General features: G+C 36.4%; 1 protein-coding gene and 1 pseudogene across 4 annotated transcripts in view; both read right to left on the bottom strand.

The window, feature by feature from the left end:
• Nucleotides 1-255: 255 nt before the first annotated feature.
• The window catches only part of LOC139151850 (xanthine dehydrogenase/oxidase-like), a 94,757-nt pseudogene continuing 67,516 nt past the window's right edge, over nucleotides 256-27,496 (bottom strand).
• LOC139151851 (xanthine dehydrogenase/oxidase-like) overlaps nucleotides 22,098-27,496 on the bottom strand; it is a 33,729-nt gene continuing 28,330 nt past the window's right edge. For 2 of the 4 annotated variants that reach the window (XM_070724870.1, XM_070724871.1), the window contains exons 15-21: nucleotides 27,178-27,261; nucleotides 26,839-26,956; nucleotides 26,141-26,192; nucleotides 25,376-25,510; nucleotides 23,213-23,332; nucleotides 22,587-22,805; nucleotides 22,098-22,145 (exon numbers count right to left, since the gene is read on the bottom strand). In XM_070724870.1, coding sequence (XP_070580971.1) covers nucleotides 23,329-23,332; nucleotides 25,376-25,510; nucleotides 26,141-26,192; nucleotides 26,839-26,956; nucleotides 27,178-27,261 — 393 coding nt within the window. In that variant the 3' untranslated portion in view covers nucleotides 22,098-22,145; nucleotides 22,587-22,805; nucleotides 23,213-23,328. The remainder of the gene's footprint in view (nucleotides 22,146-22,586; nucleotides 22,806-23,212; nucleotides 23,333-25,375; nucleotides 25,511-26,140; nucleotides 26,193-26,838; nucleotides 26,957-27,177; nucleotides 27,262-27,496) is intronic. The other 2 variants (XM_070724868.1, XM_070724869.1) reach the window with 1 other exon arrangement.

Genomic DNA, 27,496 nt, shown 5'->3' with positions numbered 1-27,496 from the left:
ATTTCTTGTAAATGTTCAGACACATATCATATTTCGCCGAAAATATACAAATGGTGTGAAAAATGTATATTTTCCGAGAGGAATCGTTTTGTGTTTACGTTGTTGTCGTTCAACTATGTTTGATATTCATTTGTTTTGACTTCGTCTGCCGTAGTGTGACAATGGGCAGACCGGAACTTTTGTTTGGCACTGTTTTGTATAAACAAACATGAACATGGTGCAGTGATTTTGCAGCACAGTGCAGGCATACATAGATTCCATATAGTATCGCATCTGTTTATTTTGAATGTATGTTCAAAATTCGTTCTTGCACAGCTACAACAGTTACCGTAAGAACTGTTTTAACATAATCCAACTTGTATCGAACGCCCGTCGTAAAACCATGTCTTTTGCGTCACGTCAAAATTACCGTTAACCGTATCGAGAAAAAAAAGTTGAATAGTCCCTGGGAATTTAAAAGATACAAAAGAAACCAAAGTGAAAAATGACAAAGGAAACCCACAGTGTATGAAAAAATAATCTCTTCAAAGCTGGGAAAATATTGCAGAACGGAATCTATCACGACTGATTCTGTGTAGTTGAGAGCGAAGTGATAGAGTCTCTACATGAATCTTGCTTTACATGTCGGCACACAAGTCAGGCATTGTTATTTATGTTTATTTTATCTGGCTTGTGTCTGTCAATGAAGCTTAGTCACGATGCTCAGACAGATATATTCACATTCTTACATGGAAACTAATATCACCTTTCAACTACATGTATGTTCACGGGCCTCATCAAGGAATTAAAATATTTCGAATCGATTCAACAACAAAGTGACTTTCAACAGGTCAAAATAATTTCAAAAAGGTGGTCACAAAATTTTTAAAAATAGTACGTTTCCTGGTAAAGACTTTAGAAGATATGGTATGGATAACCTGCCGAAATTTTATCAGTTCGCAATCCGCAAGTTGTTCAATCGAATAAAAAAGTCTCCCACAGGCAACACGTACTATGTAATTGTTCGAAAAGTTAAACATACAAATAAGGTAACACTGCTGTTTAGGCAAGCTATGGCAAGGAAACCATTAAAGTAGTATTACCATAGACTGAATAATCACTTAAGGTGAGCTACTGATCATAAGTATGTCAATCAAAGTTGATCAAACAAACAAACATATCGAGTCGGTGATGTGCAATTTGTCTTTTGAGTAGACGTTGAGCTGCACAATCAAATATGAGAAATACAGTTACTGTATACTATGAATAAATATGTCTGCGTCTAATGAAATTATGTAAAACTCAAATCCATCGCCATTCCATAGTAATGTATTGCCTTTCATTTGGTGTCTTGTTGATATCTGTTGTGACAAGGGTGACTGTGCACTGACTGGACACGAATCAGGGTCTGACGAAAAACTCACAGTCGAATGTTGTGTTGTCCTGTTGAATACGAATAAAAAATCACTTTGTTTGAACCGAATAAATATTGCAGAGTTTTGGCATAATCGAAGATTACAGCACTGATGATAGCTGCAATTTTAAACAACATAAAGTGAAAGAAGAAGAGGAAGAAAACAAACAACAGAGCATAACAGAAACAATTCCAGGGCATGAAAAGAGGATTATGATAATCATCTTCACCTTAAAAATCATCATTTTTCATCGATTACAATTTCATAGAAAATATATGATGCAATGGGGATTGTATGTAACTTGAAAATTGAGCAACATCCTTGTATTTCACCCGTTGCCAAATGATTTAGACTTTTGCTTACCTTCACATCCTTGGTGAATTCATCGGCGCATGCCAGTCTAATCCTTTCTGGCGTGGCAGGACTGTCCAATCTGAAATGACCATCAATTCCAGCGTCGGCTCTGGCCGATGATATGGCATCCTTTATGGCAAGATGAGCTGCAAATGCCAGATGAACTGGTGGTTCTCCAACAGACTTTTGAAATTAGTGAGAAAACAAATTAGGTTAGCAAGCCAAGCAGAGACTTCCTTACATCATAGACAGCACAGCGGCCTTCCGCTCTTCTATGACTAAACTAAAGAAATAACTCATTTATCATCCAGAGATTATGAAATTATTTGTACGCTGTTTTGTATACGTTTGAGTATAACATGTATCAAGGCAGAAATTACAATGCAATTTGTATTTTTAAAGGAACCGACGCGACATTCTAGAGAAAGCACGGCTCTTATGTATAACCCTTGACATAAGCTTGCAGTGTTTTCCATTGTTACTTTCACAAGTATTGCCTCCTAAGTGTCTGAAAGATGTTAAATTAGTGAAATAATAACAGTATGGCTATCTGGTGGCTATATTAAAGTTTAGTCCGAAACTATTGTGCCTGTACATAGAATAACATAGTTTTGTGCGTTATGTCTAGTTTCTGACGTAACTGATGAAAGCATGTCTGTACAAAGAGATAGAACCGAATCTGCAGCATTCATAGAACGGCAATTCATAGATATCCGAAGGAGATAACCGGATCACAATTCTCAAAAAGAATTATGTTAAATACACAATGACTATGCAACTTTGCATTCTGTGAAGTTTTTGCCATCCATTTTCCCACTTACCTTTGATGAATACAATCCAACTTTGCATGGCGCCCTCTTCAACAAAGTAATATTGAACTGGCTGGGGATATCACCAATCTGTGGTATTCTGTACATTCCTGGACCTTTAGTCAGTAGTTTCCCTTCCTTGGAATATCGAAGTTCTTCTAAAGTGTACAATCCATAACCTTGCAGGAATCCACCTTCAATCTATGAAAACAGACGTAAGTTTACATTCAGTCTTTTAAACAGCTATTTTGACTCTCAAAATGTTACATTTCCTTTCTTGCCTATATATTACAGATTGTACGGGTTCATAAAACCTGTCAATAACTTAACTTTTTGGTTTTGTTAAAATTCAATTTTTTTCACATAAACTCAGAAACTGGAAGCCATTTTGATTTTTAAATAACAGTAATTTCAGGTTATTTGTTTCTTTGATCCAAACATTTTCATGATAGCACTGAATTTATAGAGTTTGTATTACTGATAAGATTCCCTTCAGCAGCGTACTTCACAGAGGCAATTTTTCATTAAAGTCACAAAGTATACCTGTCCGATGTCCAGTGCCGGGTTCAAACTGTCTCCCACGTCCATGACTATATCTGTACGTTTCAACTGGTGATCCCCTGTCAGCAGTCAACTTCCACTTCACAACACCCTGCACCATAGCTGAAATAATACTGACCCTTGCTGCTCTTCAGGTTGTCCCAGTTTACAGAAATAACATCTGGATACCTAACCAAAAATGAGCAAAATCAATTTTCGCAATTTTCGGTAATTTTAGCGTCTCCGAGCATTTTTTTATGTAAATACAGAAACACTTTGCTACCGATGTCTCTCCATGTGAATTTATTTCCTGTCAACCTTTTATTCATGTCAAGGTCACCCAACCTGTGTGCTAAGGAGACTAAAAAACAACACGATTGGAACTAATTTGGCATAATTGGATCTTCATATTTTTTAATTTCTCAAAAGTGCTAGGTACCCGATAGCTGAATATTGCAATATTACAAATTACTCATAAAAAAACAAGTGTGTGACTTAAAAAGAAAAGCAGACGAGCTTAAATTTGCAGATTAAACCGACATTACTTCACCATCTAATTATCCCAAAATAGTTCCAATCGTGGTAAATACACTCTTCCCCTTCATGTGCAGGCGGTGTGGGTATTCGTCACTGTCGACACTGTTCTTAATCTGTAATGTCCATCGCTGTTAGTACGGAAAAAAAACTATTTGTGACCAACACCCAGAAAAAGCCATGCACTTACTTGAAAAAGCCAGAAGTTGACAGGCTTATTCTTCTCATGTATGCAGCGTTCACCTAAAAAGTAACACAAATCTATAGTTCAGTGTAATTTTGGTAATGTCTTGATCAGATTCGAACTCGTAAAATAAGACACAAAGTCAACTAGCGAAGACATCACAGTCGGAACCGCTCGGTTATATTCCCATTCCGATCAAAGTAATGGTTCTTGGGCTATCGCACATGTTACTTTATCTCAAATGGGTACATTTACGAACTCATGGTCGGCGCCTAAATTAACTGGATCCAAACATTGATAAATCCCCTTCAACGTTTCCTTCAATAATCGTTACTACCTAGGAAAACTGAAAGACATTAATCGTCGATTCAAGAATTCAAAGATTCAAGAATGCTTTTGCCAGACACCATGAACTGCTGTACTAGTATAATATGTATCCTTACAGATGATCCCACATCTCGCCATGACACTTGAACAAATACTCGACACCGGCTTTGGAAACAGCGTCCCAAACATGATTACTTGTTCACCGTAGATAGTCATGGAATGTTTGCTCACAGCAGCATAGTACTGCAGCTTGTGTAAAATTGAGTTAAAAATACAATACCTACATCAATAATTTTACTAGCAAGATCTTAAAACACCTGTTCACGGCCTACTTACCCAGTCTTCCCATGATCCTTTCGGATTCTCATAAATTAATGGTTCAAGTCTCTCCATCAAGGTTTCACAAGCGATCTGTTAGAATAGGAAACATGAACCACAAGAACAAGAAATATAACATCATCAGCAACCAAGATTTATGATAAAATTGATAAATTTAAATAATAATAATAATAATAATAATACACTTAAGCGTAGCATCTAGTCTGCAGAATTGCAGGAATTTTGAATGTCATGCCCCTCCCGTCAAAAGCTGAAGGGGTTGGTCACGCATTAAACGTATACTAATCATGTTACGTCGTGATATACACGTACCTGTTTACAGCTAGGTAACGATGCAACAAGTACAATTTATAACGTCTCAACAAAATAACAGCTAGGTGAGTTCTTTGATTTAAATCTCTTCCCTTCTAACATATTATTGTACCTTTACATTTTGTTGCACTTGAACAAGATTAGCTTTAATAATCGGCGGGAAACCCTCATCTATCGGATCTTGCAGTGTATAGAAACCCTGACATATAACAGTAACATACACAGACATACAAGTATAAATTATTTTTATACATAGACATTCAATGTATTAATCATATTGCTGTTTTTAATGCTCCTGATTAATCTTTTATATTATATGAAGGCACATGTCCCACATGTTCTTATCTTTCTAATTTTCACCATGTTTTGGTCACATGAATGTGAATGTAGCTTTTACCTAAGTTCGCCGAACGTATTTTTTGCCCCGTATAACCTTTTTGTAATGTTCTTTAACTGTTAAGTGATTGGTTAATGCCAGATTGATATATTGGAATGACCCACTTTTTTTGTAGACAAGCAGATGTAATTTACGTCAAAAATTTAAGACAATATATGCAAATTACGGAATATCTTGGCTTTGTTTCATATGTTTTGAACATTTCAAAAGAAAACCACTCCCCTTTTGCTGGGTCAAATTGCATGAAATTGTCCAATGTCATCCTTAAAATATAATACAACTAAACTGTACTTTTGTTTGGCAATAAAGTACTTACAATGGGAGTGGGAGTAATGTTCAAATTGGCTTGAATGATTTTGATACCTTTTTTCAATGTCGACGATTCCCGGCCACATGCAAAACTTAAATACCTATTTTGCGTTATTAAATATAGTTTCAAATGAGATATTATATCTCATAAATTAAGTTTTTGACCGAAATCAATTTTCATTGAGGTAATGTTCATGTTGAGTAAATTATAACTTTCCAGATTCTCTACTTTTCGAAAATAATAGAATGAAGGGTTTTACAGTCATCTTTGATTAGTAATTATTGCCTTAAAAAGTGTTTTGGTAACATGTAACGTGCCCTTAAATCTTACCTTGACAGCGTTTCCGTACAATTCAGTTCCTACTGACGCTCCTGTTAAAGTTGCATTCGGCACCTTGTCACTGCTGGTCTCGTTGATGTGGATTCGTTCTGGGGGAATGTGCAGGGCACGACTAGCGATCTGTATAGTTTTGGTGTACAAACCTTGACCCATTTCTATGCCACCATGAGTGATCAACACAGAGCCGTCCAAGTAGATGTGTACCAGGGCTGAAGCCTGCAATGGTGAACGGAAACCGTCAAATTCATTTAAGGACGAATTTTATGAGTTGAATATTCGGTTTAAATATACATCATCTATGTGGTGTGATAGTCAAAATCTGTCAGCCAAGGCTAGTATTTTTGATACCAGTGCATGTAAAATGGCATTTGGAAATACTCTGTGTGGTATGTCCGAGCCCATGTGACTGAAATCAGTTCAATCATGTGATACCAGTGACGACATTTCCGTCACCGACAACGTATTCAAATGTTCGTGTATTTTTATTCGATGTGGCCCTTTTAGCCTCTTTAAAGGTGAAATGAAAAGAAAATTTTAAAATTTGCAAAAACCATAGCATTTTGTTTATTCCATCTCACATATGCTCATTATGATACTAAATTGTCGGTGATGCGAAAAATTAATCGCATTTCTCCCACAAAACACAATTTGAAATGCCCGCCAACGTCCTTACTTTCGGGTTCTGTGATTAGTGACTTCATTTGAGTCAAACACAAGTGGCGTGCTTGCTATTCACGGCGGCGGTCTAACAGAGTGTATTATCTTTTCTTATATGTAAATAGTTGTTGCGCTCTTTGTTAGCCATATGTGAACAGAAATGATGGTCTATTGTTTTGCATTTAATTGCAATAACTGTACAGGATCAGGAGCAAGCTTTTTTAGCTTCCCTACAGAGCCGTGACGCAGAAAAAAATGGATTGAAGCACTCCGGAGAAAATATCGGCTGCCGAGTCAATACTCACGGCTGTGTTCGGTGCACTTTGAAGACTCGGCATTTGTCGTTTCTCCGAGCATCGTAGCATCAATTGGATTACAAAAAAGTCATTACCCCTGAAGCCGGATGCCATTCTAATACTTTCTTATTACCACAATACTGATCAGGAACATTTGAAGGCTCCTCCTCAGGAAACTTCTCCAGCTAGATCGGAAAGGTGTACGATATCGAACGACCGCGCACAAAAGTGCAGGCAGAAACGTCGGCGAGCGGTAATTATGAGCAGACCCGTCCCATGTTTTCCCTTACCTTATCTATTACTTTTAACTGTGACACTGGCATTACATTTTGTATCATTGATGATCGCAAGTACAATTCAGTCATAATTTTAAATCCAAAAATGACTAAAGCTCGGCCAAATTTCACAAAAATCAAAATAGAATTAAGTCTTCGCCTACCTATGATTCATCATTAAACTCACTTTTCAAATTTTATTCTGCACAATACTATAGCGGTATATTCATTTCACTTTATATGTATTGGCGTTAGTTCCTCAATGACCATGCATCAAACATGTACAGCTGCTTTTAATTTTCCTTAAGAAGCTAATATTATTATTGATCCACAGTCATTATGCCAGTTAAACCTGAAACACAAAGTTAAAAGTTACACAAAATAAATTAGTTTTTCGAATAATGCTAATTACCTGGTTCAAAAAAAGCGAAGCTATTGCGATTATCCTTTTCACAGGTACGATAGCCAAGCCCTTCTTCTTCCACCGATTCTTACTGTGGAAGAAACCATCATTGTAAGTATCATGATAAAGGAACCCTAGGACCCGTAGACCACATTAAACACTATGAAGGGTATCTTAATATTATATAGGGCTCAGCCCTTGGTGTCGCGCCAGGGGTTAAGATTGGCAATGTTATTTGTATTGATTCATGATAAAATGTAATTAATTGTTACTTCATAAACGTATATATGACAACTATGCCCAGTTTCCCTCTGATGAAAGCAGTTCACGTACGTACAGTGTACACGCGCGGACGTCAAACCCTGCAGCAGTGCAGGTAGGCCTATAGATTTTCTGTAACGTGTAAAAATTTTGGACAAAAATTGGCAAGTTTTACATTGATAACAGCCTATTGCGTTAAACAAGGGACGTATCATGCAATCATTATCATTGCAATGGAACCGCACTGCCCAACTTCCACTTGCAAGCTGAAAACCCGGCGTTCCGTCTAAAACTGGCAATTTTTGAATTTAATTATTGACACTGGGGGCGCTTTTCTAAAATTCAATCCCAGCATTCTTTGCGTATGCCACCGTTCATATGCGCGACTGTTTTCTCCCTTTATCTATATTAACGATATTCTGTATCAGCGACAAGGTGCATAATAACATTTACTGGCTAATAAAAGAGGTATATTTTATAAATGGCATGTTATATAATAATAATTTGTTTCGTATTTGTTTATTTACGAGTACTCAAAAAAAAAAACATGGCGGCGCCCACGAAAGAAGGGTACACTTCCGGTTACTCGCATAGTATATTATGAATAAGCGCATGCGTAGTCAGTAAGCCGCTGGCGCGACTAATATATTGGTTTAAGTGTCCGAGAATAGGTGAAAACGATCGGAACTAATTTGGGATAATTGGATCTGAATATTTTTTAAATTTCTCAAAAGTGTTAGGTGCCCTATAGCTGAATGTTGCGATTATAGCTGAATCGTAGCGATTACACAATCGGGTGACCGATCAGTGGAAGCTGGACATAATGGATAGGGAACTATACCCCAACTTTCAAAGGTGGGGAGGGCCTCCCATTTTTTATATGGGCATTTTTTCATATTAGCATATCTACACCCCTTCCTTATAAACAAGACATATGTCGCATGTTATGCTTTAATACTTCAGTGGTAGGGTAAAGTTGTTTTCAATAATGCTCTCCAACACACGCAAGTTTAATGAAATGGTGATCATTTCTGTACCACACAGACATACTCACTTTGTATAAGTTACCTTTCCCACGGTTTCTAATCGCATGTTTTACGCGTATACTTGTGAAGATATGAGGGCTGTAGATTTAAATGTGTGTTAGGATTGCAGGCTGGAAGCGGATCACAGATTGCAAAGCCGACCACATACAACACGATTGGAACTAATTTTGGATAATTGGATTTTCATATTTTGCAAATTTCTCAAAAATGTTAGGTGCCCTACAGCTGAATTTTGCGATGTTACAAATTACTCATAAAAAATAAGTGTGTAACTTAAAAAGAAAAACAGATAAGCTTACATTTGCAGATCAAATAGACATAAATTCACCATCCAATTATCCCAAATTAGTTCCAATTGTGTTATTCGCATCGTGAAGGATTAAAATGTTTTCTGCAAATAGAAAGCATGCAATACTCCCTCTCCATCTATGTTTTACTTTTACCGCACGGTGGCTCTCAAATATTCTGTTAACATCTTTCAAATTGTATAAATCTGCGTTTACTGCTCAATATTTATTTTTTCGCATTGAAAGTTAACTACAACCCCTTTCATGAAATGGTATAACCCCTAAAGGCGGAATAATATCGATAAGTGAGACGGCTGCCATTACCATTTTGCAACCGTCATGAATACATCGAGAGAAAAGCAAGGTCGACTTATATCGATTTCGCCACTAATTTCAAAGTGTCAGTGACTGAAATGCATGTTTTACCAAATATGACCATTTGCAATTTTCAGTGATAGAACGACTTATTATAAAAGGGCAATTTACAGTCCCTTAGTCAAGATTGAGATACTACTATGTAATAAACTGCTCCTGCTTCTACCACATTTATCATATTCTTTAGATGTTTAGAGGAACACTCTTTTCTCACAGTATAACATTCTGGAACCAAATCCCAGAAAGTATAAGATCTGTTAAATCAAGGGAGTGTCCAGAATTTACTTCCAGGGGGGCCTGGAGGATTGTCAGGGGGGCACCCATTTTCCCCAAGAAAAATTAGGAGGGGCCAGACAAAAATACCACAATCTTTTGGGGGGCTACAGAAAAAACACATCAATTAAATATTTGCCCTGAAGTCCTGATCTATAGAATTATGTGTGGCTGTCAAAAATAACTGGTGAAAATTTACAATTTTCTAGTTCCTACGTGGAAAAAGGGTTCATTTTCCAATAATTCTGTATGTGCATCCAGAAAATCATGTGCATCAATACTATGGTGCCAGATTGTTGAAATATTGACCATAGCATCCTGTGTACACAAGAAATTTGCTGTAGTCAAGAAGTGATCTCACTGTGTATGAATCAAGGAGAATTGTGGGTAGGCTCACACATTGCGTTATGATACTAATACTTTAGACTCCCTTTCATTCTGATTTGTATGATCAAGGATTTCTCAGTGACGGCTGGCAGAAAGGCAAAGAAACAAATTAATAATTATGTTTGTTGCCATCATCTTAAAACATGTACATCATGACTATTTTAAAGTTTGTAAAAGAATGTGAAATATTCATGCTCTATCAACTTTGATAAAATGTATTTATGACATTTATGAACATTGACTTGTGAATGGAACTAGCACAAATATAACATAGACATTATGTCAATGCATGTTATGGATAAGGTATTCTGTTCAACAAAGGTTCTGAAATATTCCTCAGGATTGTTGCTTTCAGTGGCAGCTACTTTGTTTTACGGCAACCAAATTTGAAAAAAAAAGAGAAAGAAAACACAAATTCGGTTCCCCCAGTTTTCACCGTGAGTCTGCAAGTTATTCAGTATCATCAGGTGAAAATGTATGCTGGACTCGTGCATGTAACATCTCACTTTCCATATATATCTGGAGACCTGCAAATTGTGTACCATTAAACTTAAAAGTTAGGTATCACTTTGCCAATTATGTGCTCCGACAATTTCTAGCTGAATTAGGCTGCGTTCACAAATAACGATTAGGGTGGGGGCTGGAGGAATCGCGATTGAAATCTTATTTTTTTCAGATCTCCGCTCAATACCCTAAAAAAATTTCAAATGCCCCTCTATATGATCAAAATTTTTCAAGTCCCCCCAACTATCACAAGCACGCATATTTGTAAATGATGTACGCGCAGACAAAATAAACAAGTATTGCGCCATTCTGCTCACAGATGTTCAACATTACCTGTTATTGGTATTTTGTAAAGTCATATTTCTAAGGCAAGTTCTTAAATTGATTCATTTTTAAACGCATCAGTGAAGTTTTTGGATTTATCAGTCTGAGCCAACTTGAGTTAATCCAGGTAAATTGCTCCTGCCGAAGAGCACACAAAATGACGATTATGAGAGAGTATGCAAATTGTGAATTCTGGCTAATTGCCATATTGTAAAAAACTGAGCACGGTGACCCACCAAAAATTTGTTTCAAAAGTACAAGACATATATGAATTAGATGCTACTCAAAATTGACAATTGGGTAGTCCCCCACCTTAAAAGTCTGTACCTGCCACAGTCAAACATTTTCCAAGTTTTTAAATTCATTTCAATCTATGGGAGAGTACTTCTGAAAACAGTGAGACAACTTGTTTAGTCAGTGAACACACCCTGCTTTGTTTATCATTAGTATTCATTTCTTTCAACATATGTAGATGTTAAACGTTTTTTGTCTAGTTTTGATGTAGTTGGTATTTGTGAAACATTTGCAACCTCTATGACAGATTTCGTTTCGTTTCTACCCGGATATCAAATATTTTCAACTTTTCGAAAGCGTACGGCAAATATTGGTAAATTTTCTGGGGGCGTTAGTATTTTTGTGAAGTCACATTTACTGCATTATGTTAAGAAAGTTTGTAATGTTGATGATGCCGTGTTTCTTTTGTTTAAAAAGGAAGGTTTTAATCAGTCCCGTGACATTATTTTCGGCATGGTTTATATCTCACCAGAAGGTTCTCCAATTTATAATTCTGGCGAGCCAAACGGGGTAACACGTTTGGAAAATTGTATTGATGACATTTTTAATAAGTTTGGTAATTTTGAGTTAATTTTGGCAGGAGACTTTAATGCTCGCACTGGAAATGAGGAAGACTTTATAGGTCATTATGGTACTGTAGGAAATTTATCTTTTCCTTTTGATGGTTCTGAAATTGATGATTTTGACATACCTCGTAATTCGAAAGATAATACTGTAAATAATTTTGGTAGAACTTTGCTTGAATGCTGTCATAAATTTAATTTGCATTTTTTGAATGGTCGATTTCAAGGAGACAGTAATGGTGAATATACGTGTTTTGCGAATCGTGGCTGTAGTGTTGTAGACTATATTCTGGCTACTAGCCCTTTGTTTGAAAATATTAGAAACTTTGAAGTGTGTAATTTTGACTATTCTGACCATTTTCCTATCAAATGTGAGTTTCATTTTTCTCAGTCTTTAACTCAAGATAATCCTGTTTCAGTTGATGAAGAGAACGTGTCAAAGTATGTTAAATATCAGTGGAATAGTGAGAAAATTGATACTGTACGTTTAAATTTACAAGATGGTAGAATGTTTGATGAATTCAAGGTAGCAATTTCACATTTTAATGTTAATGAGTCCCTGCGTTTGTTCAATGATATTATTGCTAAAGCTTGTATATGTTTGAAGACCAACGTTGGAGGTAACAAACATTCGAATGCTGTAAATTTTGATAAGCCATGGTGGGACGATGAGTGTACCCAAATGAAAAACAAAAAATTCAACTTGTTACGTAAATTTAGGATTTCAAATGCAATGACCGATTTTGATCATTACAAAATAGTAAGGAATAGTTTTAAGAAACTTTGCAGGAAAAAATTTTCTTCTTACCAGGAATATCAAAAACAGCATTTAATAAACTCCAGCAATGACCCTCAGAGCTTTTGGCAGGTTATAAAAAAGTTGCGAGGTACTTCATCTAGTGCCTTCCAAGCTAGCATTTCGCCTTTACATTGGTTTAATTATTTTCATACTTTGTTAAACAGAGAGAGTAACCTTGCGATAGACCTTGCCTTTAATGATAGTGTGAAAATGGATTTAGATGAACATGATGATTACTGTCAAGCTTGTAATGAAAATTTTCCACACTCTGTGAACAAAATTATCTCTGAAGAAGAAATTTATACAGCAATTAAATCTTTTAAAAACAAAAAAGCGGCAGGTCCAGATGGATTTGTTGCAGAAATCTTTAAAAATGCTGTTGACATTGTATCACCGTATCTCTGTAAACTCTTTAATTGCATTATGGATTCTGGTCAATTTCCAGAGGAGTGGGGAAAGGGGATCATTTTTCCATTACATAAAAAGGGGTCGTTGAATGATGTTACAAATTATAGGGGTATTTCATTACTTTCAATTTGCAGCAAAATATTTACAAAGATTTTAAATCAAAGACTAGTTGAGTGGACAAAACGTGTATAGAGCGAGCCCATAGACTACCGGACAGAATTAGAAATAAAAAACCAAGGCGGGTGATTGTCAAGTTTTTGTCATTCAAAGTCCGTTCGAACATTCTGCAGAGAGCAAGAAGTTTGCTGAAAGACTCTACTTTCAAAGTTACTGAAGATTTTTCGCCATTGGTACGTCAAAGGAGACGAAATCTTATTCCGTATCTGCAGCAAGCGAAAGAAGAGAATAAGCGGGCAACATTAATATATGACACTCTTCTCATTGAGGGGGAAAGATTCAAGCTAGATGAAACTACTCAATCCCTTGTAAAAATTTAGCAATCTGGCCGGTCCAATAAAGGTCTGACAACCAATGGGCATTCAAAGAAAATTCACCATTGTCGATAGTTTCTTGGAATGGAAATGGTCTTAAGAAATTTCAACATAATGTAGTATTCATTTCTTCCTCTGAGTACTTGCTACTAGTGTCTAATGTTAAAAAAACTTAGCAATATTTACAACCAACGTGATATAGACCACTGATACAAAAACATCTAGAACTAAGTAATTGTCAAAATAATGAAGGAAAGGTCTATAAAACGGATCATTTATAGTTGACAACACAAAAGAAGTATTAATATTTCATAATTAACTTTTCTTCAGAAATATACAACCTGATTTGTTCATTACTAGCCTTCCCAACAGTATGCCACTTACAGTCCCTGCAAAACATTATATATATATATATATATATATATATATATATATATATATATATATATATATATATATATATATATATATAAATAAATAAATAAACAGATTACTTCAAGTACAAAGTAATGAAATCTATTACTTAAGTTTCATGCATCTTGCAATCCTCAGAAATAGAAAAAATAGAAATCCTCCAGGGCCACCCTTGGATTAAATTCTGAACACTCCCCAAAGTCAAAAAATTAAAAAAAGACTTATTACGTCACCTCTTGCTTAGGCAATGTTGCTTCTTAATCAGGTATATTTTAAATTTATCTCAGCACAAATTTTATTTTTTATAGACCTACCGTGATATAGAACGTATTTAAATTGCCAGGCTAATTGTTCAACATAACGCTCTATGGCAAAATGATAAATTCAGCGATAGTGAATTGTTGGGGGCTCAACTCGATAAGTGTAATACTAATATCTAGTCCCTACTCAATTCAATAATTCTTAATGAGTCTACATTTTTCTGTTTTTCTTTTCTGTTCATTATTTGGAAATAAATATTCTTGAATCCTATTATTTGGAAATAAATATTCTTGAATCCTTAGTCAACATTGAGATATTATTATGTAATAAACTGCTCCTGCGCAAGCATTTCTGACTGAAGAAATTATTTCAATTTTGACGATTGGGCCCGATTGTAAAATGTCATTCGTCTCTCCGAGCACTACATAAGGGCAAAAGAGGACTGTCACAAGTTTTAACATTGCTTGATTCAAAGTGAACAACTACCGTAAATTATTATGGCAAAACGATATAATACTCGCCAGTGACCGGAAATTGTTCCTGGGTAACAAATAAGACAGCATCCATGTGGTTTTCATAATGCATGTTTTGCCTACCTGTTGAAGTCTTCAATCAAAATTCTTCGTTGGTAGAAGTCACTCCTCTTGAGACACTCATCCCAGCATCTTCGCAAATTTACAATGTCCGGGAGTTCTTGATATATGATGTCCACATCCCCTTCTTTGTACAAGTTTATTTCACGTATCTGTTGAATTAGATTAATTACCATAAATCGTAACTCTTCGAAGCACCATACGTGTTAAGGCGTGGCTTTTGAGCAGTATAATCTTAAACAAGCGAGAGCAGCTACACCAACAACAGATCCCGTATAACATTTTCTGGTACAGTTGTTATCTCCTCGACATACGCCTATCCTACACCTACCCGAATCTTATTCTCAACTTAGCAGAAAATGATGGAGGAGAGATGTCCAGCATGCATCCGTGCTGATACCGTTGAAAAATTTCAATCTTTTGATTGCACGTTCTCAACACGGAATAATGATAAATATACGTCTTTCTGTAAACAGCTTTGTTCGCTGTCACGCTAAGTCAAATCAGGCCCTGTAGTTCAGAGACCAAAGAACCAAATTCCAAAGACTTAAATGACGTTTTAATGAAAGTTGTTCACAACTGCTCTTGCACTGCGATTGAGACAATCCCCTCCCGCTCATCAGTTTACTTTACTCATTGTAAGTAAAATCCCGAATTGCCTTACTTTCCTCTTACCGCGAAATGATTTCGTCTTTCACATGGATAGACTTTCTGCAATTGTTTTATTCTACTGTATCTTTAAATATTAGTAAGTGATTCAATCGACACCCGATAACTTAGCACAGAATCCCCAGATTTTCATTAAACCCCCCACTACTCTAAAAAACCCCAACAAAGTCAAAGACACAACATATTTCATAAACAAGCTAAAGTCAAACTAAAACCAAAGTAAAATCCACTTTTCACTGTAGTTAGTAAGGATACACAATAAGCCATGATAAAAAACCATAAACGTAGTGGGGCAGAAAGCAGGACTCACAAACGCTTGTAAATCTACTAACATGGTATCAAATAACAGCGACATCTTCATGAAAGCCCAAAAGTGAAACATAGTAAATTCTTTCTATAGGACTATGACCAAACGCATGGGCGAAGCTTTGGCTCATTAATGTTAAGCCCTCTCCTTTCACTTCTTCATAGAAATTTAAATGTCTGCAAAAGTTTTAAAGTCAGTGAAATAAGACTGTACAAAATTTTAAAGAGTGGCACATTTCATGTTTTCAGTTCAACTGAAACACGTTTTAAAAGAACGTCAATGGATATTATGGATATATTTGCTTTTGCATGTTTAGCCCACGTGTTGAAACACGTAGGCTAATGTCATAGCGATGTCTGTCTGTCTGTCCGTGTGTGTGTGTGTGTGTGTGTGTGTGTGTCTGTGTGTCTGTCTGTCTGTCTGTCTGTTTACACGACAACTCAAAAACGCCTAAACAGATGCAAGTCAGATTTGGTAGACAGGTACTACATGCTACTTGCAAAAATCGATTAGATTTTGGTTAGCGCGGCTTGCATATTAATGAAGTGATGCAATATCGTTTTTTTCCGTACAATCGTTTCCCTATGGAGACGGCAATGACAGTGTAGACATATATTAAGAAATATTGCACAAAATTTCATGAAACTTTTTACAGATGAATGACAACCTGATGACAATGATGATACAGTGGGTGTCATGTCAATTATCTGCTCATTTGCATATTTAATGAACTTTTGTTATTAGTGACATAACTCTTAAATTCCTGCACCAAACTTGATGATACGTGTAACAAATATTGATCTGATATATATCTAATTATACTTCGAAGCATTAGGCAATTTCAAAATAATAAATACCTCATTTGCATATTTTATGAAGTTTTGTAATTAGTTATATAACTCCGATATATATAACTGCACCAAATGTCATGAAATCTGCTGCAGACACTGATATCCGACTAACTGTGGTGTAAAGCATTCAGTAGTGTGAAGGTAAATAACGTTTCATTTGCATATTTAATGAACTTTGTAAATAGTGATATTACTCCACAATTACAGCATTACATTTGATGAAACTTGCTACAGATGTTGATCTGATAGATATCTTATTGTAATGATAAGCATTGAGCAGTGTCAAGTTAATAAATAGCTCATTTGTATATTTTATGAAGTTTTATAATTTGTCATTTAACTCCGAAATAGCTGCATCAAATGTGATGAAAACTGCTGCATATACTGATCCGACAGATATCTGACTGTGTTGTTAAGCATTTGGCAGTGTGAAGTTAATTAGGGTTCATTTGCATATTTACATAACTTTGCATATAACTCTGAAATTACAGCACCAAATTTGGTGATACCTGCTACACATATTGATCTGATAAATATTTAATTGTGCTATGAAACATTGAATAGTGTCAAGTTAATTAAGGCCTCATTTGCATATTTAATGAACTTTGTAATTCGTGATATTACTCTAAAATTATAGCATTAAATTTAATGACGTGCTACAAATGTTGATCTGATGGATATATAATTGTCCCATGAAGCATTTAGCAGTGTTAAATTAATTGACAGCTCTTTTGCATATTAAATAAAGTTTTGTAATTAGTGATTAAACTCTGAGAGTACACGGCAAAGTTGATGAAACCTGCTACATATAGTGATATAACAGATATCTGATTGTTCTGTGAAACGTACTATTATTAGTGAACCTGTTGTAAAACACGTGAGCATATTCAGTTCACATCTGGTTTATTATCCTATTACATTTTGTATAGATCACTTCTTTGACCTCACTACAGCCACTTTTCTACGTAAAGGGCTCTGCCGAGAGCTGCGCTGCTAATTATCACTGCAAAAGTCCATTAAAATATAGATCACCAATCATCTAATATCTTCTCACTTTTCTCACTTTCTCATTGTATGATAGGGCGAGTTGTCTTGACTTGTCATTAGTTTCTCTTTCGCTGTACGCATGTACATATGCTGGGTCAAAGCATTCATTTTCTAGGGTGGATTGGAGACATTGTTCGGAAAAGATTATGTAATTTTTTGCTATTTCCTATTTTTTTAAACTCATTAACCTGTTTCTCAGTATCATAACTACTTTACAACAGATAGGTGTCAATCAGTTTGGATGAAGAAAAGGCACAAAAACAAGCTATGAGCTACATCACATACGTTTGCGGTAAGAAAATCTCTAATTATACATTTTTACAATAAAATGACCTTCAGTTGACTATATTGGATTGTATCGCAATACAAATTGACGGGCATTTGTACGCAACACTTACTACACCTGTGCCAAGTTTGAAAACAATCTGTACAGGCATATCTATAAGAGACTGCTCCGCATGGACATGTGGACTGAAGGTAATTCTAATAAATCTCCTTATAGACTTCCTCCTGCGGGATTTAAAAATCAAAGGAGCTACCTTTTCTGGTGGTATTCCTGAATTCCTTGCCAAAGCATCCATTATCATCTCTATAACTGCCATGGGCTTTGGTGTTCCAGCGCCTCTCATTGCAACACAAGACGCAATATTCGTTTTACATATCCTGGTCTTGATGTCATAGGCTGGTATCTTGTAAGCATTGTCTGCGTGCTTTAACATTGTACCGGCGATCTGGAAAGGGAATCACTGCATTGTAAAGGTTGTTTAAGAAGTGTTAATTTCACCTCCTTCAAACATCGTCCGTGCTGTCTTAAAGATGGTAGTATTTATGTCAAATCGTTAATCAGATAATTCCGACAAACACATGAAGAAACGAGAGGTCATTCAGACGTTTTATTTTTAAATGAGGCGACAAGACTTGGCAAATTGACCATAGGGTGGCTTAGACTGAATATTCAACAAGTAAACATAAAAACAAACAAAGTGACAAACAAAATAAACGAAAGAAATAAAGAAAAAGACCTAACAAGTAAACTAACAAACAGACAAACAAACCCTAACGTGAACATTCTGATATCTAAAGTTGCGAGTTCGAAACTCATAAACGCAGTACACTGTAATATGTATAGCAGCTTTAGCCACAGTGGAGTATAAGATTACTTTAAGTACGATTTCAGAAGGGCTGCGCTCTTGCCTCAGAAAAGAGCATGCTTTATTTTGAAGTAACAGTTTCGTTTTCAAGATCCTATGGCGTACACTTTCAAAACCATACAACCGTAAAACTACTTTTAGGACATGTGACCCGTTTGATTCCACATGGTGCCGTCTCGATTCATGGTGCCTGGAATAACAGATTTATAAATACTGTTATATTTCAAAGGTATATGTTCTAAGCTCTTAGTGTCAAAAAACAGGCTTTTATTGCCGTATTTGTGTAGATCGCTGAACCTTGGCAAGGAAAACGACAAAGTAAATGAATAAATCTGTATGAACTGACTTCATTTCCTGGCAGCTTTAGGTAACTTTATGCCTGGATAACTCTCGTGTGTTTCACTGTAATGCTTGAGTAGCAATACTTTGCAGTTCAAGAAGAAAGAAAATTCATTACCACGGGGGACCATCCCTCGGTACATCCGCCGTTTAAGAACATCTCCAGCTGCAATGCCTTCAATTGACCATCTGCAGTGCAACCGACTTTGTACTTAGCAAGAACAGAATGTCTTGTACCGACAAATTGCATATCTTCATCTCTTCCAAGAACGAGTCGGACTGCTCTACCAACTCTGTATTGTACAGATTAGAATGTTGATGATGTGCTCTTAGGAAAGGAACTGTTTTCACGAGGCACAGAGCAGACTTTGGTCAGGTCAATGACTTTCGAAGCTCCAGCAGCTGCCGTTCACATGCAGTCGCAAATTTTCAACAAACCAATAAAAAATTCTAGTACACATGACAAATCATGGATTTCAAATTTTGATAATGTTCCCATTCCCCATAAGTAGCTACAAGTGGCATCGTTGGCGATGCATCCAAATTTTATGGAAATTACCCTTCTAAATCAGTAAAGCACGTTTCTTCACCAAATGTCTGCTAGCTTACACCAGTACAAACAAATCCAGGATATGGATACCCATGCTATCAACCCTGCATGGACTCACGGAAGTTTAAGTAGTAGGCGTCTTGAAAGACTTAAACCTTTTCTCAAAACTTCCTCATGGAAACTTGAAATCTTTCTTTTCTAAAAAAGATAATACAAATCTGGGGCCAATAAGCAAAAATAGGTATAGAGATTACAGAACACATTACACATTATTTGCCGACAACTCCAATTCAAAATGGCGGCCCTCCCCGTCTTAACTCTTTATGAACAAGTCATCGTTGATGACACAGTCCCCACTTGTTAATGGGTACTTTGATTACATGTCCTAAGAGGATAGAGTCCTCTTCATTAATTGAGACATGCCCAAGTTTTGGCTAAGGACACGAAAAAATTGTAACAAAATGGCTGCCATGCAGCCATATTGGATCATATCAAGAAACAAATTGACATACATATGTATGACATAGGTTAATGTCCTTGTACCAACTTTGAATAAAATCGGTTAAGATATGCCTTAGAGTATTATGGCCCTCGACAGGAAAAAATCGTAATAAAATGGCCGCAAGGCAGCCATATTGGATCGTATCACATAACAAATTGACATGCATATGTATGACATTAGTCAATCTCCTTATACCAACTTTGAATAAAATCCGTTGAAACATGTCTGAGTTATTGCTCTGTACATGAAAATATCGTAATAAAATGGCTGCCTAGCGGCCATATTGGATCGTATCACATAACAAATTGATGTACATATGTAAGACATAGGTCAATGTCCTTGTACCAACTTTGAATAAAATCGGTTAAACATGTCTGAGTTATGGCACTGTATATGAAAATATTGTAATAAAATGGCCGCCTGGCGGCCATATTGGATCGTATCACAAAACAAATCGACATGCTATCTATGACATTGGTCAATGTCCTTGTACCAACTTTGAATAAAATCGGTTGAAACATGTCTGAGTTATGGCTCTGTACATGAAAAAATCGTAATAAAATGGCCGCCTGGCGGCCATATTGGATCGTATCACAAAACAAAATGACGTGCATATCTATGACATTGGTCAATGTCCTTGTACCAACTTTGAATAAAATCGGTTGCAACATGTCTGAGATATGGCTCTGTACATGAAAAAATCGTAATAAAATGGCCGCCTGGCGGCCATATTGGATCGTATCACAAAACAAAATGACGTGCATCTGTATGACATTGGTCAATGTCCTTGTACCAACTTTGGAATAAAATCAGTTGAAACATGTCTGAGTTATGGCTCTGTACATGAAAAAATCGTAATAAAATGGCCGCCTGGCGGCCATATTGGATCGTATCACAAAACAAATCGACGTGCATATCTATGACATTGGTCAATGTCATTGTACCAACTTTGAATAAAATCGGTTGAAACATGTCTGAGTTATGGCTCTGTACATGAAAAAATCGTAATAAAATGGCCGCCTGGCGGCCATATTGGATAGTATCACAAAACAAATCGACGTGCATCTGTATGACATATGAAGTAATCCTTGTACCAAGTTTGAATGAAATCGCTTCTTGCATCTCTGAGATATCTGCGTGAACGGACGGACGGACGCACGCACGCACACACGCACGCACGGACGCACACACGCACGGACATGACCAAACCTATAAGTCCCCCCGGACGGTGTCCGTGGGGACTAAAAAGTACATTTTCGATTTTCCAGATTATAGTTTGTTAGTTCAAGAGATTTAAAGGAGACCAAAGAAGAGTATTGCACACCTTCAAGAGTTCTAATATCTGCCCCGTGGCGCATTCTACCGCTAAGTAAGATTATAAAAGTGCATCTTTTTCAATACAGAATACATCAACACAAAAAATATGTCAGTATGCAAGTATGTTAATTTACCTTTTAGTGGGATTTGGCAGGCAGTTGCGTTCAAAGTCAGAAACAAATGCAAAATGAGTAATTCACGCACTGCTTTATTCCTACTGTCGCCATAAAATATGCTGATATACTCATACTCACTTTTTGGCAGCCACTGCACACATATTTGCCACAGGTACTGATGGTCGTTCCTTGCCACCAAATGCACCACCGAGTCTTCGGATTTTTGTAGTAATTGTATTAGCTGGCACCCCTAGTGTTTCAGCAACGTGCATCTGGGGACAAATAGTATAAAGCCATTATGTGACCTTAAAATCAATAAATAAGTGACTTTGCTTTCTATCGCAAGAAAGAATACACAGATTAATAAGCTTATAGAGAACTTGACTTTACAACTAGTATTGTAATATGACATGTTCCTCTGTGTAACTGCCTTTCACAAAAAAAAAAAAAAAAGAAAAAAGAAAAAAAAATCGTTCAGCTTTACCTCATCTGGCACTAAACTGTTTGGAGTATCGGAACAAGTGACCGATGTGGGTAAGAAGAGTGCTACAGGACAAAGCAAATCAAGCAAAACAAAACGTATCCATCAGTTCAGTTGGCAAAGCGTGCGACCTGAATTCGGATTATGTCGGTTCAAATAGCATCGGTCACTCTTCCCAGTCATAATTATTGCATGTAGAGACGACCGGATGTAGCTATGTGATTTTCTCATCTGTTTGTTTTCTAATCTGTGCAAGAGAGCAGGACTGAGGAATCTGTCATTCGTTTATGGAACAGCAAGAAAGTCATAGCCTCGCTCACTTTGATCGAAATTTACCAAAAAACAGTAAACATTTGTCACGTGAACATTGTAGTACATTTGGTTAGTGCCTGCACCGCTTTTGGACCCACATTAATGGTAATTCAATCCCGTCTAATACTTTCAATAATCTTAAATGTTTTATAAACAATAAAGCTGCAAAACCATGCTGTGCCAACAACACTTACCTGTACGTCATGCAGACATTGCGATGCTGTGATAACTAACATCTCATCTCGTTCTTTTGGTCGGGCAATGCAACTCTGCGTCTCCATGTAATAGTGGCTTTGAGCACCGACATACACCTCCCCTTCCACCACATGGTCAGATGTTTCCAGCTCTGCGATAACGTCACCTTCTTCCAGGTGTCGGGCAGGTTGATAAAATGAATTCTGTTTTATCGCATCCTGTTTAGAGAGCAAAGGAAACTATGTAGCTCATTATCTAAGAGAGCAACTTATAGTACATCAAATGGTATCGTATTTTGTTAATAATTTGACTTAACACCTTTACTAAAACTTATGAACGCGGCAGTGCGTAGGAACTACTCGACAAATCCCGATAAAACACTAAATCCCATCCAGTAGTGTTTCTGGAATGCCTTAATCTTTGAGATTTGTCATGTGTGGAAGTTTTTGTAATGTTACAACGTTCTCGTCAATTACATATCTTGAAAATGCGCCTTCTGGTCTGCTGGTTAGAATGAGGGGAAATGATTGATGATCCGATTAACAATCGGGTTTCAGAGTTACTTAGAGAGCTGACCATTATAATGAATATACTAAATAAACATCATAACGCGGGACTTGCACACCTGTATACTCAGAACGTACTCCAAATCTTCATACGTAACTTTGACAAATTTCACCGCGTGGCGGGCCAATTCTAATGTCTCGGCCAATATCCCTCCAATTGGCTGACCAACATGGATCACCTAGAAAACAAGCCAAATAGCAATTGTTATGAATCGGCTAATGATCTCATGATCGGTTGCTAGATCAGGCGATCATCAGGTGTACTTTGTTTATAACACTTAGTTGATAGCTCTGCTGGTGATCAGAATTGACACCGAGGCCGTCTTTTGCTCAGTTAAGCGATGTATTTATTGCTATGATAAAGTTCTTGTGTGATGTGTGATAGCGAGGATGTGAGTGTGAGTGCTTCATGAACTCTACAGCTTGTGGAAGGGCCGCAGTCAGAATAATTGTAATATCTTAGTTCGGTTATTGAACCTCTCTTTTTTAATGGAGGGGGGGGGGGCAGTTGACGAGTTTACTGTGATGTCTTCGCTAGTTGACTGGGTGCCGAACGTTTTGAGTTCAAATCCGATCAAAAATTTATTGAATCAAGTTCAGTCCATGAACAAAACCGTATCATCATAATTATTTTATCCGGGATTTTCCCTTATATTATTTAAACATAGGGCCAAAGTCCCTGAAGCTACTATAGACATGGATACAAATTAAGTATTTCCTGACTGTATGAAATTATCTCACTAAGGTCATCCTAGGGACATGTAAACCAAATATTAAAGCTGTCTGACCAGCGGTTTTGAAAAAACAAGCGACTCAACAGTTGACAGAGCTCTGCTGTGTTATGTAGAGAATAACCTTTTGTGACCATGTATTGATGAAGAAGGTGGATATCTTTGATAGCTCATTTCAGGATGGCCTGACCAAAAATGGAAAAAATTCCGTAAAAATACAGATTTGCATATTTCATCAGACTATATTAGTCTATAATAGCAAATAAACGAGAGTTAATTACATTCTAATTAAAGTAAACAAGACTTGCTTAAATCAAGATTTACGTCATAAAAAAACAGCATATCTGTCAGGTTATAAAGAATCTTGAGCTGGTTATCTTTTAATATCAGTATTTTCATCCTATTACCAAGCACATTTTAACTTTCAATTCAAATTAACATTGTAAGTAAGTTCTGTTGAATAAGTTGAGACTGTCCTACTCAGAGAAAGCACACTGAAGAGACAAATGTTTGTAACTTAAGAAGTTCAAGGTCATCAAAAGCATTATAAGGAATCATGTTACACTTTCATTGCACTGTTTACACAGATTGCATAATTGCTATAAATAGCAAGAGGAATCTTACAGCCTAGCTTTACCATAAAACCCTATCACTTTGACCACTCTTTTAATTGACCACTCTATTTTTTCCTCAAAAAGTAATCTTATTTTATCCTTACCAGGTCAACCATAATGGAAATTAGAACTTATCTATCTCTAGTTATTTGACCACCCTATCATGACAAACTATTATGAGCAATTTCTTTTAGATAACATAAATGGTGGTTCAGAATATATCAAAGTTGGGATTCAGGAAAGTTGCCTTTACATGTTTTAATCCTCCAAGATGGTAAGCATTTCACTATGAACTGTCAAAAGAAGTTGAACTTTCTGATAATTCCACACTAAAATTATTTTGGCTTTGATGATTTCCTATTAATTCATTATTTAAAATCATATTTATTATTTTTTTCTGGGTGAATTGATAGGGTTTATACAGTACAAGAATTACATACAATGTAAGTCAAATTTTGACCAAAATGACAAAAAAATTCCTTAAAATACGCATTTGCATATTTCATCACAATTTGAACAAATCTAAGTTGGGTTATCCCTTGGGACCTGTATACCAAATACAAAGCTGTCTGACCAGCGATTATGAAGAAGAAGAGTTTTTACCAAAAACCCTTTTTTGGCATTAATTTGCCTATTTTCAACAATATCAAAAATAAAAAAAAATAGTTTCTCAAAATCATATTTTTCATCTACACAACAAACATCAAATCAGTAAGTACTGCGGTTCTCAAGATATTTGAGTGGACGGACGCCTCACAAACGGACATACATACATACATACATACATACATACATACAGACTGACGCCGGACGCCGGACGGATACCCATCCCAATAGCTTCTATAGACTATAGTCTATAGTAGCTAAAACAGCATGCCTTTTCCGAGGCAAACGTTTCACTATCTTCATCCGACGGATATGAGCGGGCCAAGTATTTTTGCCGGGGACATCAGCAGCACCTACGTAACCATGGACACCATCCAAGGACAATGCGGCTGACGGGTCAACAGATCTAGCATAGAGAAAAGAAGAGGGACTAGTAATGAAGAGCCTTGGATATCCCTCGTTGATTCTGGCACATATTTTTGGTAAAGAACTTTTGTTACCACTATCGGAAGCATCATATACAAACGGAAGAAGAAGGGAGCCTCGAAGTGTGTCAATTGTGGTTCAGAGACATAAACAAGGAAAGTTTACGTCTGATATGATACCTCCAAGAAGAATGTAAAATTACACATTACGGAAAGTAGCGTTTGGTGATGCAACTCTTTTACGTCATTGCTACGAACTTATCTGTCGTGTAGCCACTCATTTGTTGCTGGCAAAATAGATGAACGAGAAATGTTCCATGGTGCTGTTGATTTCAGGTTATTCGTACTCTTCGTCCAGTTATATTTGACGATGAATACTAATATCAATGACATATAACTTTTGAGATATGTTGTCTCCTGATATTTTTGTGTTTCATAAAACACAGGGAAAATAAAGGGTCGCCTTTCTTGATTTTGCTCTTAAGACTGCACGAAATTGAACATGGAAGCGTCAAGGCAAAAACCTTGCCCTCATTCGTGATGGGAACCTCAACAATTTAACATAAAGGCATATTAGCTGATTTGTAAGCAGAGAATTGGTCTACACTCACATTATTTTTGCATGTGGTCTAGTGCTGCAGACTAGTGCCATGTGCAGTTCACCTAGAGTTGTTGATCGAAAAAGAACAACAATAAAATTACTGATGAGAAGAAGGCAAGCCAATCTCCTCGTGAAACTGACAGGTGCAAAACAATCCGAACACCTGGTGCAAAACAATCCGAACACCTAACCATCGGAAATATTTTAGTGCAATTGTGATGCCGAGAGAAAACACACTACATTATCAAAACTGATATATCCTCTTCGATCCAACGTACATGTGCACTTCATGAATCATACAAAGCTGTTGAAATATTATCCACGTGTCTTACAACAAAGTCTGGCAAATGCCAAGGCAAAAGTCACGACTATGTTTTTCACGTTAAGTTAATTTTCTGAGTAGACTGCGTGCCATGAAATGGTGACGCGTGAACACTGATAACAGAACAAAGAATAATAGGACTACATATAAATATGACACACGCCCACTCAATGGTTTACGTACGACAGGTTATGTATTGGTAATTCTAGAAATTATCCGATGTGTTTATTACATTGCTACACGGCAACATTTCATAGTTACCTTAACTTTTCATGAATATATTCCTATCTGACAGATTCTCAACGTTGTAGACCAATTGTTTTACGTGTTTTTAACCCATTTCTGTATTACCGTTTCGATATTATGTAAAATACTCTATTGATTACCTGGCTCCAGTGGTATATCATTACAGTACACCGCCTCACCAGTGGCAAGCTGACATCCAGACTCATTCATTACAGGGCGACCAATCGGATCAATGGCCGGCTGCCCATCAGGTATCTCCTGACAAAATTAAATAAGAGGACGACCCTATGAAAATAGTGATTTTCCTACGCATATACAAATTAAATTTCTTAATTGTTTGAACAATATAATCTTAGACCAGTTGTATTACCTTGATTACATTTTATTACATTTAAAAACAGCTAAAGAAGTTCTCTGTCACATCAATGACAAATCCATCAATATATTGATTCAATTACACCAGAAAATAATTGACTCACCTGGTATAGTTGGGTGCCTTTACTAGGTAGGTTCTCGACATCAAACAGCGCAGACTTATCTGAATCCAAAACAGGGCTGGCAGACTGTTACGTAACGAGAAATGGAAACTTCCCAACATCGGTATGCCATGTATTAAACAACATTTGAGTACATTTGAATATTGTTATCAAAAATACAATTATCAGAGTGGTGGAGACATCAAAATGTCAGAAATATATATATATATATATATTATATATATATATATATATAATATATATATATATATATATATATTAACGTGACATAACATTTAATGTTTAAAATATACATCGATTA

This window comes from Ptychodera flava, chromosome 15, assembly GCF_041260155.1.
Source record: "Ptychodera flava strain L36383 chromosome 15, AS_Pfla_20210202, whole genome shotgun sequence".
Taxonomy (NCBI): domain Eukaryota; kingdom Metazoa; phylum Hemichordata; class Enteropneusta; family Ptychoderidae; genus Ptychodera; species Ptychodera flava.
The sequence above is the reverse complement of the archived record's forward strand: the minus strand, read 5'-3'. Positions and strand labels throughout refer to the sequence as shown.